The 17,730-nt window shown below is 34.6% G+C and overlaps 1 protein-coding gene and 1 long non-coding RNA gene across 4 annotated transcripts; one reads left to right on the top strand and one right to left on the bottom strand.

Annotated features, from left to right (window-relative positions):
- Window positions 1-12,775: 12,775 nt before the first annotated feature.
- On the top strand, window positions 12,776-14,820 carry LOC111437880. 2 transcript variants are annotated; one of them, XR_002709516.1, is made up of 4 exons: window positions 12,776-12,957; window positions 13,257-13,368; window positions 13,911-14,017; window positions 14,484-14,820. It is a non-coding gene; the product is annotated as an uncharacterized LOC111437880 (long non-coding RNA). The 2 variants fall into 2 exon arrangements; XR_002709517.1 differs by lacking the exon at window positions 13,257-13,368.
- A 107-nt stretch (window positions 14,821-14,927) lies between these two features.
- On the bottom strand, window positions 14,928-16,244 carry LOC111437879 (translationally-controlled tumor protein homolog). 2 transcript variants are annotated; one of them, XM_023075962.1, is made up of 5 exons: window positions 16,091-16,244; window positions 15,814-15,931; window positions 15,522-15,650; window positions 15,262-15,419; window positions 14,928-15,182 (listed from the first exon to the last, which is right to left on the bottom strand). In XM_023075962.1, exons 2-5 carry the CDS (start codon window positions 15,895-15,897, stop codon window positions 15,065-15,067), a joined length of 489 nt encoding a protein of 162 aa, XP_022931730.1. In that variant the 5' UTR covers window positions 15,898-15,931; window positions 16,091-16,244; the 3' UTR covers window positions 14,928-15,064. The 2 variants fall into 2 exon arrangements, with proteins under 2 accessions (XP_022931730.1, XP_022931729.1); XM_023075961.1 differs by having other exon boundaries at window positions 15,814-15,887; window positions 16,091-16,243.
- Window positions 16,245-17,730: the final 1,486 nt, after the last annotated feature.

Below are 17,730 nucleotides of genomic sequence, written 5' to 3'. Positions count from 1 at the left end.
GATCTACGGAGGAACCGCAAGTTTATAAAGGGTTTACTAGGGTTTCTGGAACCTTCCACGAGTATGATCTTTTTTTTCTTTTTCTTTTTTTTTTTAATTTTAAAGTATTATTATTAGTATGATTATTCCTTGCGTGGCTTTAAGGAAAAATTCGAGAAAATGGGGTTTGGGAAAGCCTATTTCAGGACAGGGACAAGACAATCCGAAGCCCAGGCATTGAAAACCCGCAGCCAAACAAGGCTGTGAGGATTATTATTATTATTATTATTATTATTATTATTATTATTATTGAAGTTCAGAAAATTGTGAATTAATAAAAAATAGATTAAAAAAGAAGCACTCACAATATACTAAATTAAAGATAGGTTAATTTATGGTCCTTGCTCCCAAGTCTGCTTCCATCCACCATTAGATTTTGTTGAGATCTTGTATACTCATAATATGCAAAATTGTCCTCTAAGCAGACTTACCTCAAAGATTAGAAATTTATTAAATACTTAATAACTTAACGTTTAAATAATTTTGTAAGTTTGAAGTTGAAATTGATGTCATGAGCTCACATAGGTTTTGTTGAAATCTTACGGTTGGAGTTAGATAATTGAATGATGTGTGATGTGAAGGGAATGAATTGTAAATCGTTTTTATTTTATTAAGAATTAAAACAAAATAATAAATAGGAGAGCAAGAACTCTCCTTTGTAGAAACCTTAGGCAAGACTTTTGGAAGTATTCCAACATTCTTTATATCCACAAAATCTTTCTTGTTCTGACTCGAAAAAGGCTAGGGCTTGTGCAAGTTTCTTAAAATAAAATCCAAAAGGATTGGAGAAAGTTAAGGCTTGTGGTAGCCTCTTGAAGAAAATCACAAAGGTATTGGAGAAGGAGAGGCTAGGGCTTGTGGGAGTCTCTAACAATAAAATCCAAAGGTAGTGGAGAAAGTTAAGGCTTGTGGTAGCCTCTTGAAAGAAAATCAACGCTACTGGAGAAGGAGAGTTTCGAGAGAATCATCTGTATAGGTAGTTGTGGTAGCCTCTTGAAAGAAAATCAATCCCAATGGTATTGGAGAAGGAGAGTTTCGAGAGAATCATCTGTACAGGTAGTTTCATTCTTCTAGTCACTTGTAGATACCTGTATAGATACATGTATAAGGACATGTTTGAATAGATACAGGTAGGTTCTTTAGTTCATAATTAATTAGATGCAGTCTTTTGGATAATGAATGGTATTGGGGAATGTCCCAAATTACCTATATATATACTGATATGAACCAAGAGACATCAATACAAGGGGAATAAGATTCGGATTACCTTGTTGATCGAATATCTCAAGACAAGAACACTTGATTGAGATTCGAATCACTCCACAAGCAAGATCGATCATGTTTAGCTTGAATGATTCTTGTTGATCAAATATCTCAAACACTTGTTTGAGATTCGAATCACTCCACAAGCAAGATTGATCATGTCGAGCTTGAATGATTCTACATGCAACCTAAATTACATAGAATTGCAAAGAAAATTAGCCATTGGCTAAAGAAAAGCACAAATGCTTCTTATACTATATTTTCCAAGTCTACCTTCTAAATACAACATACATGGCTTTATATAGTCTCAAAATGAAACTATTAAAGGCATTCCAAAAGTGGTAACATTCACACTTTATGGTCATAATTAGCCATTATGTAAATGTAACCGAAATTAAATGAAAAGTCTTAAAATACAATAACTCTAAATTATAACCCACTCAAAATTTACAACAATCAAACTTTATTCTTCTTCAATGTAGCATGAATTGAAACATCTTTTGATAATTTTGACAATCTTTTCTTCACATCTTCATTGAAGCATATTGTATGATTGATGTCTCTTGGTTCATATCATTCTCCACTTCTTCAAGAGGATTCGTCCTTGAATCTATTTGTGAAACTTTGCTGCAAAAAATAAGTTATGGAAATACGAAGGACCTCACAACACTCTCTCACGAGTATACACTCTTTTTACACACGTTTACACAAATGAAGCTCTCATTCTCACCTCTCAAAATTGTAAATAGAGCAAAGATTGAATTTTGAACTCTGGGTCGATTAAAAACTAAAAAGATGAAAATAAATAAAAATCAAATTGAGAAGAAACGCAAAGGAAACATATATCCGATCTTGAGCCTGAAGCTCTGATACCAAATGATAAGATAAGGAATCAATACAAGAGGAATAAGATTCGGATTACCTTGTTGATCGAATATCTCAAGACAAGAACATTGTTTGAGATTCGAATCACTCCACAAGCAAGATCGATCATGTCTAGCTTGAATGATTCTTGTTGATCAAATATCTCAACGCAAGAACACTTGATTGAGATTCGAATCACTCCACAAGCAAGATTGATCATGTCGAGCTTGAATGATTCTACATGCAACCTAAACTACATAGAGTTGCAAAGAAACTTAGCCATTGCTAAAGAAAAGCACAAATGCTTCTTTTACTATATTTTCCAAGTCTACCTTCCAAATACAACATACATGGCTTTATATAGTCTCAAAATGAAACTATTAATGGCTTTATATAGTCTCAAAATGAAACTATTAAAGGCATTCCAAAAGTTGTAACATTCACACTTTATGGCCATAATTAGCCATTATGTAAATGTAACCGAAATTAAATGAAAAGTCTTAAAATACAATAACTCTAAATTATAACCCACTCAAAATTTACAACAATCAAACTTTATTCTTCTTCAATGTAGCATGAATTGAAACATCTTTTGATAATTTTGACAACCTTTTCTTCACATCTTCATTGAAGCATATTGTATGATTGATGTCTCTTGGTTCATATCATATACATATACACATATGTATGTTGGCATTGGTGGAAGATGTAGAAAATCAATTAAGCATTCCTTCATAGTTATACAAAGTTCTCTTCTCTCAAAGAATTCTACCAAATTTCTCTCCTGTCACCAACAACCAGTATCATAGCGATCTTGCAGCAAGAATGGCACCAGAAAGACAAGTTGATAACTACATTAAGCCCGCCATCTCGAAATTCGATGGTCACTATGATCATTGGGCGATGTTGATGGAAAATTTTCTCAGATCGGAGTTTTTTGATATGGTGGAGATGGGTTATGTAGAGCCAAGTGAAGGCGAGGTACTCTAGCTGTTCAACAGCAACAGTTGGCAGCATCGAAGTTGAAGGACCTGAAGGTCAAGAACTACTTATTTCAGTCCATTGATCAGACTATCTTGGAAACGATGTTTTAGAAGAAGACATCCAAGAAAATTTGGGATTCAATGAGGAGGAAGTATCTATTAGGATCGCACAACAACGCACACACTCGATCTAAATGAATACATAGAACATGATAGAGAACATGCAAGGAGAATATTGGCTAAAAGATTTGTATTCATGACTCCAAGTATGTATAAGAGAATATAGAAAATAAAGAAAGTACATTTTCAAACTTTAGATATATATATATGGTTTAGCTTGTATAGTTTTACCAAATATAATCATCTACTATATATAACTATCTAACATATATATAGCTTTTTACTATACATGCTATTTACTATTTATGACAATTTACTTTATATGTCATTTACCAAATATAGCTTTACTATGTATAACCGTTGACTAAGCTATAAATAAGCAGAAGACTCCATAACCTAGCAATATCGAGGCTCAACGAGAGTAAAGCGTGCTCAACTTCAAGTAGTTAGAAGAGACTTTGAAATTCTCCAAATGCAAAAGGGAGAAACGGTGGATGATTATATTGGCAAGGTTATGAGTCTTGCAAGTAAAATGAGGATGCATGGTAATTCAATCATGGGTGTTGCGGTTGTAGAAAAGATTTTGCGATCTCTAACTCCAAAGTTCGATTACATTGTATGTTCTATTGAAGAAGCAAACAATGTCGAAGTGATGCAAATAGATGAACTTCAAAGTTCCTTGCTCGTGCATGAGCAAAAGCTTAATCGCACAAGTGCAATAGAGAAGATGACAGCCTTAAAGATATCCACACCAGGTGAAACTTCAAGCTCCAGAGGTAGATGGCAAAGAAGAGGCGGAGGTCGTGGAAGAGGCAGTCAAGAAAAAGTGGAGATGTTGGCAAGTCAGCAGATCTAGTCAGAGACGATTATGACAACAAAGGCAAGATACATTTTGACAAGTCTAAGATGGAATGCTACAAATGTGAACGCCTTGGACATTACAAGAATGAATATTATATTAGGCTCCAAAAGAAGAAAAGAAATCCATCCAACTTTATGGAGAAAAGAGAAGAAGAAACATTGTTAATGTCATCCCATACTATGAAGGTTGCAGATCAAGGTGTGTGGGTCGTAGACTCTGGATGCAACAATCATATGACAGGTTGTAAGGAATTCTTTTCAATTATGGATGAATATTTTTGTACTATTGTGTAACACCCGCTCATCGCCAACGCGATTAACAGGAGTTACTATCGACAATTTTAAGAGACTCTGATACCCAATCATAAAATTAAAAATATTTCTAAAAACATCCAGTAAAGTATTTCTATAAAAGAAAAACAGTACTTTACAAAAAACTTAAAACGACTAAGGTAAATTCTTGACAACGGAAACATAATTACAGAACAGACCCAGACATGGATTCCCAGTAGTCTCTAGCCCGCTGGTCTCGTCCTCGGCTGACCTGCAGCATCTACATCTGGAAAGAAAAGTTATAATAATTCTGATGAGTAATTAGATTACTCAGTAAGTAGCTAGTTTATCATTCACAGGTTCATAACTAATCTTTCCAGGTGTTTTTACGGTTTATTCATCACTGACTCCTAGTTCTCTTACTAGGGTCATCTGTTCGTTAATGAGGTATCTCAGCTACCTCCAGCTAGGTTACTGACTCTCTCTCGATATGCTTATCTAGAATTCTCGGACTCGTATGTAAGACTCGCTCTCGGTCAAATACGGCCCGTCTACTAATTGCTCTGGCGGCCTGTTTATCTCATATACCAACGGTCAGGAGTACTCCTGCTCCCTGACTTAGCACACAGCGCGTTGGCCAGGAACTCCGCGGGAATTAGTAGACTATCATACTCATATAAATAAGCCATAGCTCATCCACCAATAAGCATATCTAGAGTCATAACCTTTCCATTAACATGCATAACATACTCACAGTTACTGCATGCTTCCCTACATATATCATGATCAACACGTAGAACATTCTGAAAATCATTTATATCACGCTTACATCACAGGCAAGCAGTCACAATATACAATAAACACTAAATATCATCAAAGTTCATCATAACTTATTAAGCTCTTAATCAGGTAAACAACATACTCACATGTTGTAAAACAAGTTAAGAACGAGTTCAAAGGTCGATACGCTACTTACTTGGTTTCGAACTTCTTTTCCCCCTTGAATGTACGTTTATTAGTATTTCAACACAATTCCTTCCTATTAGACCTATATTTTATCAATTTCAACATAAGTATAGGTCAATCTAGGTAGATCAGGTCAAAACAAATCGAACGGGACAAACCGGGAACCGAACGGACGCTTCACGCGCCCTCACGCGCCAATACAAGGTCGGAGGTTTGTTTCCTCACGCGCCTGATCCGCGTACAGTCGCACATCCACTCGCAGCCTTCCCACGCGCCTCGCGTGTCCTTCACGCGCTCGTCTTCAACCTCTCCTCCCTGCAATTTTTCCCAATCTTTTCCTTTAATACCCGTTGTGTCCCGAAGCAAAAATTTCATCTCTACAGCTCGAATTTCGTTCTGATTTCTTCTACAACTTTATAGATCTTCTAACTACGGTTCTAACCAGCCTTATTTCATAACTTATTATGCAGTATAACTCAAGATATCGAGATTTAAAGGTTCGGTGATGTGAGTTTTTTCGTTACCTTCGAATTACCGTCCGCTTCAGCTCGGGGCCGTATCCTTTCCTCAAAAGATTCCTCAGCAACAACCCCTCTTCCTTTACCCTCGATTGATGTCCAATTTTAAGCAACCAAAAACTCGAATTCTCCAAAAATTTCTTCCTCTGTTTACTAGGTTTCTCTCCATCTCCATTCTTCGTTTTTCTTCCCTTTTTAAAGCCTAATCAGGCTCTAATACGCTTCCACATCCCCTAATCACCCACTCATCCATCCCACGCCTCCAGCTACGCGTCCACCGCCCCTCTTCCTCCTTTACAGCAGCTGCTTGACGCAGCTGCTTCATTTTCGTCGTTTTCGTCGTTTTTTTTTTTTTTTTTTTAATTAATTAATTAATTTATTTATTTATTTATTTTTATTATTATTATTAAATACACAACACATACACACAAAATACATTTTATCATTATTTTGGGGTATTACTTAAAATTGTCGATAGTAACTCCTGTTAATCGCGTTGGCGATGAGCGGGTGTTACATATTGTTTATCTTAGCAACAATGCAACTGTCAGTGATGAGAAAGGAACCGTAGATATCAAGACTAGAAATGTCTTCGTAGAGTCGATTTCTGTGTTTTACATTCCTGATTTGAAAGCCAACTTGCTTAGTATCGGTCAATTGCAAGAAAAGGGGTATGTGATCACATTTCAAAATAATGAATGTGAGATTTATGACTCCAGAAAAAGATTGATTACTAAGATGCAGATGACCACCAATTGCTTATATCCATTGACGTTAAATATCATTGCCAGAAGTTTGATGGTGCAGAAAGAAGATACCAACTGGCTTTGGCATTTTAGGTATGGTCATCTATATTTTAAAGGGTTAAAGACATTGTCTTCAAAGAAGATGGTGACTGGGTTACCATACATCACTCCTCCAACAGAAATTTGTGAGAGCTGCGTGGTAGCAAAGTACGAAAGATATTCATTTCCTTCTGGAAAATCTAGAGGAGCTCAAGCAATTTTGGAATTTGTGCATTCTGACATATGTGGTTCGATCTCTCCTGCATCAAATGGTAACAAGAAATACTTCATGACTCTCATTGATGATTTAAGTAGAAAAACATGGACTTATTTCTTGCAGGCCAAATCAGAAGCCTTTGATTGCTTCAAGAAATTTTGTGCTACCATTAAGACTGAAACTGGAAGAAGAGTGAAGGCTTTAAGAACTGATAGAAGTGAGAGTTTTTTCTCTAACGAGTTTACGAAATTTTGTGAGAAGGAGGGCATAAGGAGGCAGTTGACAGCAGCATGTACACCACAACAAAATGGTGTGGCCGAAAGGAAGAATAGGACCATTCTCAACATGGTTCGAAGTTTGCTTCGAAGGAATTCTGGCCAGAAGCTGTTGTGTGGTATGTTCACATTCTCAACCGGAGCCCTACTTTATCTGTTAAAGATATGACTTCACAAGAAGCATGGAGCGGAAGAAAGCCTGCGTTAGACCACTTTAGAATCTTTAGGTGTATAGCATATGCACACGTTTCTGACGAGAAAAAGAAGAAATTTGAAGACAAGAGTTTGAGGTGTGTGTTCCTTGGGTAAGCGAGATTCTAAGGCGTACGAGCTCTATGATCCTTTGACAAAGAAGGTGGTGGTAAGCCGCGATGTAATCTTTGATGAAAAGAAGACTTGGATATGGGAAGAAAAGATCACTGTGAATCAGCAGATTCCCGTAGATCTTGAAGAAGAACAAGCTGAAGCCCCTATCCAGCCTCACTATGAGCATGGAGAGAGCTCCTCTCAAGCTTAACAAGATCCCATAGGAGAAGAAGATCAGGATCACAATCAAAGAAATCCAAGAACAAGAAGGAGACCAACTTGAATGATTGTTTATGAGATGGACTATAACTCAAGTGATAGTGCTTATTTTGCCTTCTTTATGGATAGTGATTCATTGTCTATGAAGAAGCTGTAAAAAAGAAGTAAGGTAGAGAAGTCATGGACAATGAAATCAAATCCATAGAGAAGAATAAGACTTGGGAGCTCACTGATCTTCTTAAAGGGTAGAAAACAATTGGAGTAGAATGGGTTTTCAAAACCAAGTTAAATGAAAATGGTGAGGTGGGTAAGTACAAGGCACCTTTAGTTGCAAAAGGATACAAGCAGAAGTATGAAGTTAATTATAAAGGGGTATTTGCACGAGTAGCACGTCAAGATACTATAAGGCTTATAATTTCAATTGCAGTAAAAAAAATCATGGTCTATTTATCAACTTGATGTAAAATCGACCTTCTTACATGGAGAGTTTCAAGAAGAGGTATATGTGGAGCAACCGGAAGGTTTTGTTCAAAAAGGTAAAGAAGAAAAAGTGTACAGGTTGAAGAAAGCTCTGTACGATTTGAAGCAAGTTTCGAGAGCATGGTACAATCGCACTGATTCTCATTTTGAAAAGATGGGATTCACTAAATTCCCATATAAACATGTGGTATTTGAAAACTGAAAAGGGAGGTAACATTCTCATTATTTGCTTATATGTTGATGATTTAATATTTACTGGCAATAATTAAAAAATGTTGAACTTTTTAAGAAGAGCATAATGAAGGTATTTGAAATAACAGATCTTGGTTTGATACGATATTTTCTTGGAGTAGAAATTACTCAAACTGCCGCTGGTAACTTTATCTGTTAGAAGAAATATGCTTAAGAGTTGCTTGAAAGATTTAAAATGGATGAGCGTACATTTGAAACTCCATCAGAATTGGGTTTGAAGTTATACAAGGATTTTGAAGGGCGAGAGGTTGATAATAGGTACTCCAAGCAAATTGTGGGAAGTTTGATGTTCTTAACTTCAACAAGACTAGACATCATGTATGCGGTTAGTATGATAAGTCACTACATGGAGCATCCAACAGAAAAACATCTCAATGCAGCAAGAAGGATACTTCGTTATGTGAGAGGAACTTTTGATTCAGGGGAATTCTAAAAAAAAAAAAAGTTGATTTGAAGATGGTTGGCTATACAGACACCGACTATGTAGGTGATATAGATGATCATAAAAGTACTTCAAGAAGTATTTTTATGATGAGTTCAGGAGCTATTTGTTGGTCTTCAAAGAAGCAACCTATTGTAACACTCTCGGCTACAGAAGCAGAGTTTGTGGCAACAGCAGCATGCTCGTGCCAAGCAATTTGGTTAAGAAAGATGCTTGAAATGCTTAATCAAAAGCAACCAGATACGATGGTTATATATTGTGATAATATGTCAACTATTAAGTTGTCTAAAAATCCTGTGTTGCACAGAAGGAGTAAGCACATCGATGTTCGATTTCATTTCTTGCTTGATTTGTGTAAAGAAAACACTATTGAACTCAATTTTTGTTGAAGTGATGAACAAATCGCAGACCTATTCACACAGCCCTTGAAACCATTCGAGAAGCTTAGAAAAAAGATGGAGATGTGCAGAATCCAAGATGTAGTTGAAGAAGATGAAGTGAAGTTCTAAGCTGATCTCTGCAGAATTCAGTATAAGGGAGGGTGTTGAAGGATTACTTGTAGATACATGTATAAGGACATATTTGAATAGATACATGTAGGTTGTTTAGTTCATAATTAATTAGGTGCATGTCTTTTGGATAATGAATGGTTACCAGCCACCAACATTTTGAAAGAAATTCAATCCCAAAATATTAGAGGAGAGTTTCGAGAGAATCATTTTTGTATAGGTAGTTTCGGGAGAAATTTGTGTCTATTAACTCAATATGAACGGAATCTTTAGAGAATCTTGTTAAATAATTATTTAAATATCTAATATATTAAAATATAATATCTTATATAAATCACACTTAAATTTATAAAATATCATAATATCTCTCAATTAATTTGAATCTCATTCAAATTTCAAATTTTAAATATATTTTTAATTTGATGTATTTTAATATTTAATATATCAAATACAATAAATATATTTTTTCATTTTAGTAAATCACAAATATTAAATATTAATTTAAATCCTTTAAATTTTCCTTTCCATTAAATTGAACTTTTACGGTGGGTAGGTGGACCTTGTAGACCTATCAATTATGGATTCCAATGATACAAAATTAATTAAGTAAACTCTTTAATTAATCCATTTTCATTCATTAACTATAATTCACTCCATTATAGACTTAGAGAGTTGCACTCTTATGCACGGTAAGATAAGTTATGTCTACATTGAAGAAGAATGAAACTTCATTGTTATAAATATTGTGTTGATTACAATTTAAAGTAATTTAGAGTTATTGTATTTCATTAATATATTTTGAGACTTTTTACTTATGGTAAAGTTACATTTACATAGTGGCTAATTATAGTAATAAAGTATACATCATGACTAGTTATGGTCATAGAGTATGAATGTTACCAACTCTTGAAATGGTAAGTGTTTCATTTTGAGCCTATATAAAGCCATGTATGTTAAATTTGTAAGGAAGACTTGGAAAATATGGTAAAATGAGCTTTTGTGTTTTCCTTTCGTCAATGACTAAGTTTCTTTGCAATTCTATGTAGTTTAGGTTGCATGTAAAATTATTCAAGCTCGACATGATCAATCTTGCTTGTGGAGTGATTTGAATCTCAAAAAGTGTTCTCGTCTTGAGATATTCGATCGACAAGATAATCTAAATCTTACTCCCTTGTAATGATTCCTTATCATTTGACATCAGAGCTTTCCATTGGGCGGATTCCATATTATAGTCCTAGTTATTCATAATTATAGATGGATCAAAAGCTTATTTTTCTCCAGTAATTACATCTTTCACTTTAAGTATCACCGATTCTTTAATGAACAATTTGTTTATGATCCAATCATAAACCAAGTTCTTCTCGGCCCAATTATATTCCCAAACTCCCTATTTGGTCAAGCCTCCAAAATGGTAGACATTAAATAGGCTACAAAAGTCATTCTCACCCATGCAAATTAAAGGACAAGCGCTCACAGGAGTTCATAACTCACTCACGATTAAGCCAAGTCGCATATGATTATTATGTTAAATATTAATCTTCTCAATTAACAGATTTATAAATAGAGATTAAATATTTCTTGGTCCAGTCTTATACAAACTCATTGTATATGATAGTCCCACTCACATATCTTCACACAAACTATTTGTATCAAATCATTTGTAACGATCACAAAGTAAGACTGTATCAATAGTGTTACTAGAATTAGGTACTACCTTATCCATATACTATAGATTTAGCTTATTACTTGAACACGATCCTTTTGTATGTCAACCACATACTATTCAAGATTATATTAATAACTTTAGATTTTCATATCCGGAACAATATTAAATTATTAAATAAAATAATAAAAATTATTATTAAAAATTAAATAATTAATTACGAGGTCTTTAAAACATAAATCCCAACCAAATTCAGCTTTCATTGCCCATAAATTGGCTACATCAGCTAAGTCAATTAGGTACTAACCTTACTATTGGAGTTAGATAATTGAATGATGTAGGTGGTGCATGTCCATGCCTGTACATGTATGATATATATGCGTGTGATATCCATTACCTAAAAAAATTAATAAAATGATAAATAAAGCAAAATCAGTTAATTAATTAATCGATTAAAAAGAAAGAAAAAAAAACCAGAAAAATAAATAATTCTTTCCATTCAATAACATTATGGATAAAGAAGGATAAATAATAATAATGAGGAGGAAAAAAAAATGAAATGGATAGTAATGTAATAAAAATGATGCGTTTTTTGTGAGCATTTCTCATTTTTGTTCTAATACTACCTTTTCGTATCCTTATGAATTAGATAATCTCTCTATGATATCTCAACCAACCTTCTCAAACGAGACTAATACGTAGTTACTGCAACAAAAAGAAAGAAAGAAAAAAAAAACAAAATTGCCTCTAATTGGTTTATTGCAAATTCACATGAAGAGAGATTTCGCTATGATACGAAGGTAAGTTATATTTCGAGATCTTCCTTTCCTTGTTATTTCATCCTAATATTTGCCATTATTTAGATATTGGTATTGACGCCTACAAGAACTATAACATACAATAGTTTTTCACTATAGCATTTTAAAGATTATGCTATGAAAGAGGGAGAATAAACATTTAGTTTTCTAAAAAATTGGTGAAAAGTCGGGTTAAAAAAAATGTAGTATAGGAGAATGTGATTAGTTGTGAATCTTTCATACGCACCTTGTACGCTATTAAAGCTGTGGTTATTACTTATTTGCTTTTAGACCATAATATTGCTTTTTAAAACCTCGCTCGTGCCAAGCGGTAGGTCCACAGGAGGATATTGTCGAGCTAGGCCTAGGTCGTTAAGGGTAGCGCATTGAGACGACTAGGTGGTATCACCTTGTGGGAATGAGTAAAGGTCTCTTAAACTCACCCTGAGAGGAGGTGAGGGATCACACAGTTGAATATAGTAATTCGCCGACACATGAGGTCGCTCTCCTAAATCTAAAGTGACTATATAACCTCGTGGAAGGGTTTGCCAATTAACCTTCCACAGAGGTTAAAAATATAAATTTTATTTACAATTGAGCTTAGTATTTCGTTTAAAAGTCAGATTCCCAAAATATTTGTCATCACAGTTTACGCATGGTAATTTCCAACGTCACGTTTAATAAGTATTACTTTTTTAAAAATAAAAAAAATAAAAAAATAGTACATTTTACCTATGAATTTATTTATTTATTTTCTTTTTATCAATGTATAAAAAAAATATTTTTCATAAATTTAATTTTAATATATGAATTTCGGCTAAAATATTTTGTTAAAAAAATGAAACTGAGAAACAACACAGCCCAATAAGGCCCAAGCCCACGAACAGGGGGAATGAAATAGTTTGTTTCTCATGCAACAATTACACCTGAAGCTATTCTCCCAATTCTAAACTCATTTATCCCTCTCTGAAGATCGGTTGATGAAATTTTCGCCTTCAGTTTTTGTGAGCTCAGGCGATTCCACTCGAAATGGCGATCCTCGAACAAGACCAGTTGGCTTCATTCACCACAGATCGCATCATTCGAGCTCCTCGTCTTCTAGAAAACGAGATTCGGATCTTCAAGGTCTCAGAATTTCTACTTTTTTGTTCATATTCTGCGCCACAATACATCTTAATTAGGTCGAAGTTCCTCTGATGATGTTGTATAAATAGTGTGCGAGTATGTGTTTGGTGCCCTTGATTTTTGTGGGCGAGAAGTTGGATTGACAGAATATTTGTTGTAATGAGCTAAATAATGTGATGAATTTCGACTTCCTAGTTTTGTATGCATCTTATGATATATAAAATGTTCGATGGATATTGCCGTTTTCTGTTGATGAATGGTGATGGTATCTGATTTTGTTCGAATTTTGGGGTTTGAAGGAAGAGGTGCAAAGGACGAATTTGGAGTGGGATTTTTTCAAGGAAAAAAGTAAACGAGGACCAGGAGAAGATTAAACTTAATAAGCAGCTACCTTATTTGGTCGGGAATATAGTTGAGTTAATTTCTCTCGTCACATGTAGATTACATCTGTTCATTCATTCGGTCAATATAGTTAGAAATTGTATTAGTAGTTTTGAAAGCTGTGATTGAGTGAGTTGTAATATTTAGGGAATTTTGCAACCATTTACGTGCCGATGTAAAAGAAGTAGCTATTTTCAGAAAGAAGCAAACATGAGAGTAACTAAGAACAATGAATCAATAAGAGAAAATAACTTTAAAAAACAGTGAACAAACACATGTTTTTATTCGTATTTGTTATAGAGAACATATTGCTGTTCTTAATACCAAATTTCAACCAAACACCCCCAATTTTTAATACGTCGTGTTTTTGTTATGACAAGATAAAGTTCATTATTTATGTCAGTAGATCACGGATTTTATGTTATGATTAAAATGGCTAGTAAGTATCTATAAAAAAAAATTTGGGGTATAACTTCTACCACTCTGGGTTTTATTTGATTTGAGTTGTTTATTTTATTTCAAGTTTTTATGTGCCTGAAATTTAACTCTACATATGATTTTGATGCTACCAGATTCTGGAAATGAACCCAGAAGATGAAGCTGAAGAGATGGTGCAAATATTGATCTTGACTCACAAAGAAATCGAAAATGTGTTGCGTTAAACGCACCTACTCGCCAGGTGAGTTACTATTCTGCTTTTATAGATAACCTTATAGCTATCAGAGAAATAGCAATGAAACTCTAGAGAATTCTATTGCTCTATTTCCCAATGTAGTGGTGCTTTACTTCTTTAGGGATCAGGTTATGTATGCCATTTTTTACATATTCAAACGCGGATGGATATTTTGCGGGCTCCTCTCTTCAGAGATCCAACTTTTTTCTATTTTAGGATGCAGTGTTGTGATGGTCTGGTTACCTGGTTTTTATGATTTTCATAATGTTGTTATGGTATAGCACTATCACTCAGTATCAGACTAAGATTAGTTGGTTACAGTTTAAAATCTAACTTCTTTATTGTGAAAATGTCATACTTGATTCAATTTATGGCTCATGCTTTTTTTAAACTAGACAAGAGTTCTGATTCGTTCTATTCATTTAATCTCTGGACCATGTGAAATCCCAGCGTGTTTTGTTTTTGACTGCAGACAATCTTTTTACCTGTTGTTGGGATTGTTGATTCCAACAAATTAAAACCTGGTGATTTAGTTGAGAGTTACCTGATCTTGGACACTCTACCATCTGGGTACGATTCTAGAGTCGAGGCAATGGACGTTGATGAAAAGCATTAGAGGGTTGGAGAAGCAGGCAAGTCTCTAGCTTTCTCTAGGCATGCCTTATATGAACAATGAACATGCATTTGTTTTCGTCACATAATTGAGCATGTATCTACCCATTTATCATACAATTCCACACATTCTTTTTACGCATAACTTTCATTTTAGACCATAAAATTCAATTTTAGTGATTAGAAGGTTGAATGTATAACTTCAAGCGTGTTATCTTCTTATTCTTCATGTTATTTTACTTGCCTATTCTTCGTCATTCGAATAATATACTCTCAAAAGCGAAACGATCTTACGAAACAAAGATGATAAAATAATGCATGCCATATATTATATTATAGTATATTGTATTTTGGGATTGGGGGCATAAAGTTGATGTAAATTAGCTTAGCATATAAAAAAGAAAAAGAGAAGTATTGCGAGCAGAAAAAGATGGGATTCCTTCAGCACTTGACTTCCTTCAACCCATAGGCAATATAGATAAATGTAGGATCAGTCGCCCCTTCTTTGTAGTATGCAAAAACCAGAGCTGCATCATCATGCATGCCTTCCCCCACAAAGCTGCATTCAATTCAACCCATTTGAGCTTAATAACCAAACTTCTTGATGTGTCCTAACAATAAACAAAGCTTCAACTTACAATTGGAGGTCATTGATCTTGCTGAGCAGGAACTTGGTTGCCTCTGGAATGTGCTTCTTAAACACCTCTTGTTTCTCTTCATCCAGTTTGGGAGTTAGTAGCTTTATGTATCTTTTCATGTATGTGATAAACTGCTTCTTGTCAAATGGAGGTTGTTCCTGCCAATATATATGCCCACGCACACACAACACTCCTCTCTTACCCATTCATTCAAAACCAAACTATATACCAATGAAATGAAAAACACAACTCTTTCTTACCTGAAGTCTGAAGGTGTCAACAATATCCACAACCTTCACAGCTTCTTCCTCCACGCATTCATCTTCTTCACCTCCTTCTGCAGACGGGTTCGCCCCAATGTCTACGTCCACTGCTCCTTGTACAATCCACTGTTATCCAAAGGCCAAATTACCCAGAATAAGAAACTCCAGACAAATAAGCAAAACACAGGGATTAAACTCATGTCAGTCTCGAAAAAACTTCATCTATGATTCGTTATTAGTTGAATCAATAGACTTGCAGATTACTAGAAGAATATGTCAGTTTCCTTACCTTTCCTTCCACTTCCCACAACATCTCATTCTCAATCTCCTTGTATGGGAAGGAGTCTGACAGAAGTTCATCACCTGAGTTCATTAATGGAGTCTAGTCAAGCACAAAAACAGAACACCTAAAAGCCCCAAACCAATCCGAACTTCGGCATTGAATGATCCAATACATAAAGAAGGATAAAATTTCTTGGGGGAGCAAGATTGGGAGCAACAGTAAGAGCGAAACAGAAACAAAAAAGGATTTAAAGGGGGAATTGAAGAAGGAGAGGGGGAAATACCTGTAAGTTGGTCATGGTAGACGATCATGGCTGCAAACAAAATTGGAGGAGGGAGAGAATGGAAGGATAAACGGAGAGTGGAAAAGGTGAAGAAAGAAAGAGAGCGTAAGGAGAACGCTAGGGCGGTGAATGTTTATAGGCAGGGAGAAGGAAGAAAACGGATCGAAGTGGGATTCTGAATTTGGTCCTTAATATACAAAATTCATATTCAAAACACTAACAAAAACTAGTAATCTCTTAAGATTTGCCATTTAAAATGGCATATTATAATTATTCTTTTAATAGATTTGTTAGGATTTAGTCAATATAAGAATATGTGACACATCTAATATAATATTCTTTTAAAATGTGATATATTAATAATAATAAAAAAGTTATTTTTATGAAATTAAAAATAACCGTAACCAAGATAAGATTCACATTTGAAAAAAGGATAAGATGGTATATTTACAAAACATACGATTGGTGTGTATATATCCCTCAAACATTTATAGAACCGATGAAATTAATAAACGATAAAAGTAGTAAGCTTTACAAATAATAAACTTAACAACCCACTAACGTTTGGAGGTCCGAACACCCAAAAAATGGTCTAATCTAACCGTCCAAACAATTTCTGCCCTGAACTAATTGCATAAATGTTTTTAGTTTACTCCTAGTACTAGACACATACTCATTGACCCACACAATTTTATAAACGCATCCAACTTCAGATGTTTTGTCATAATATCTACCACTTGTTCTTGTATGACAATGCTTCAACTCAACCACTCCATCTCTGGTCTAACTCACGCAAGAAATGAAATCTCACATCAATGTGTTTGCTGTGTCCATGCATAATTGGATTCTTGGATAGCTTAATGGTAGAATTGTTATCACATAACATAGTGATACACTTGTCTTAAAATTGACCAAATTTTTCCAAAACTCTCCTCATCCTCACCCCTTGACAAGCACATAACATAGTGATTACATGTTTCTTGGAGGACCAACACACAACTCCATCACTGAGTAAAAACACATAACCAAAAGTGCTTTTCATATCATCTACATCTCCTCCTTAATCACTGTCAGTGTAGGCTATCAACTCTCCATTACCCATTCTTCGATAAAGGACTTCCAAGTCTACGGTACCTTTTGAGTATCTCAATACCTTTTTTGCTGCTTGCAAATGCAACTCAGTTGGACTTGGCATAAATCTGCTAATGAGAGACACCATACATTAAATTTGGCCTTGATGCAGTTAGATCTAGATCATAAGACTTTCAATCAATTGTTGCTACATAGTAGCATTGACCTTGGCTCCTTCTTCATCCTTTATCAGTCTAACCCCCAGGAACAGTATGATTCTTCACACTATTTCTCTTCTTCATCCTAAACTTTTTCGAAACTTCTTTGGTGTACTTTCTTTGATATAAATGTCTTTATGATTTTGAAAAACCTCTACACAGAAGATATTTCATTTTTCCCAAAATCAATCATTTCAAATTCAAGTTTCACAGAATTCTTGAACTTAACACACATGTTCTCGTCATTACCAGTAAAAATTAGATCGTCAACAATCAAAATTTTACCTAATCTCTTGTTTGTATGAATAAAGTATTGTCATAGTTACACCTCTCAAATCCTTCTTTAATAAA

Source organism: Cucurbita moschata, unplaced genomic scaffold (genome assembly GCF_002738365.1).
Source record: "Cucurbita moschata cultivar Rifu unplaced genomic scaffold, Cmos_1.0 Cmo_Scf00067, whole genome shotgun sequence".
NCBI lineage: Eukaryota > Viridiplantae > Streptophyta > Magnoliopsida > Cucurbitales > Cucurbitaceae > Cucurbita > Cucurbita moschata.
Note: the sequence above shows the minus strand (reverse complement) of the source record. Positions and strands in the feature narration are given on the sequence as shown.

Bases quoted from the DNA above. Each gene is read 5' to 3' on its own strand.
- LOC111437879 (XM_023075961.1), bottom strand. From the start codon at position 16,118: ATGATCGTCTACCATGACCAACTTACAG. The intron at 15,651-15,813 runs GTAAGGAAACTG...TTTGGATAACAG, and splicing joins TGTGGGAAGTGGAAGGAAAG to TGGATTGTACAAGGAGCAGT. The intron at 15,183-15,261 runs GTAAGTTGAAGC...AATTGAATGCAG, and splicing joins AAGATCAATGACCTCCAATT to CTTTGTGGGGGAAGGCATGC.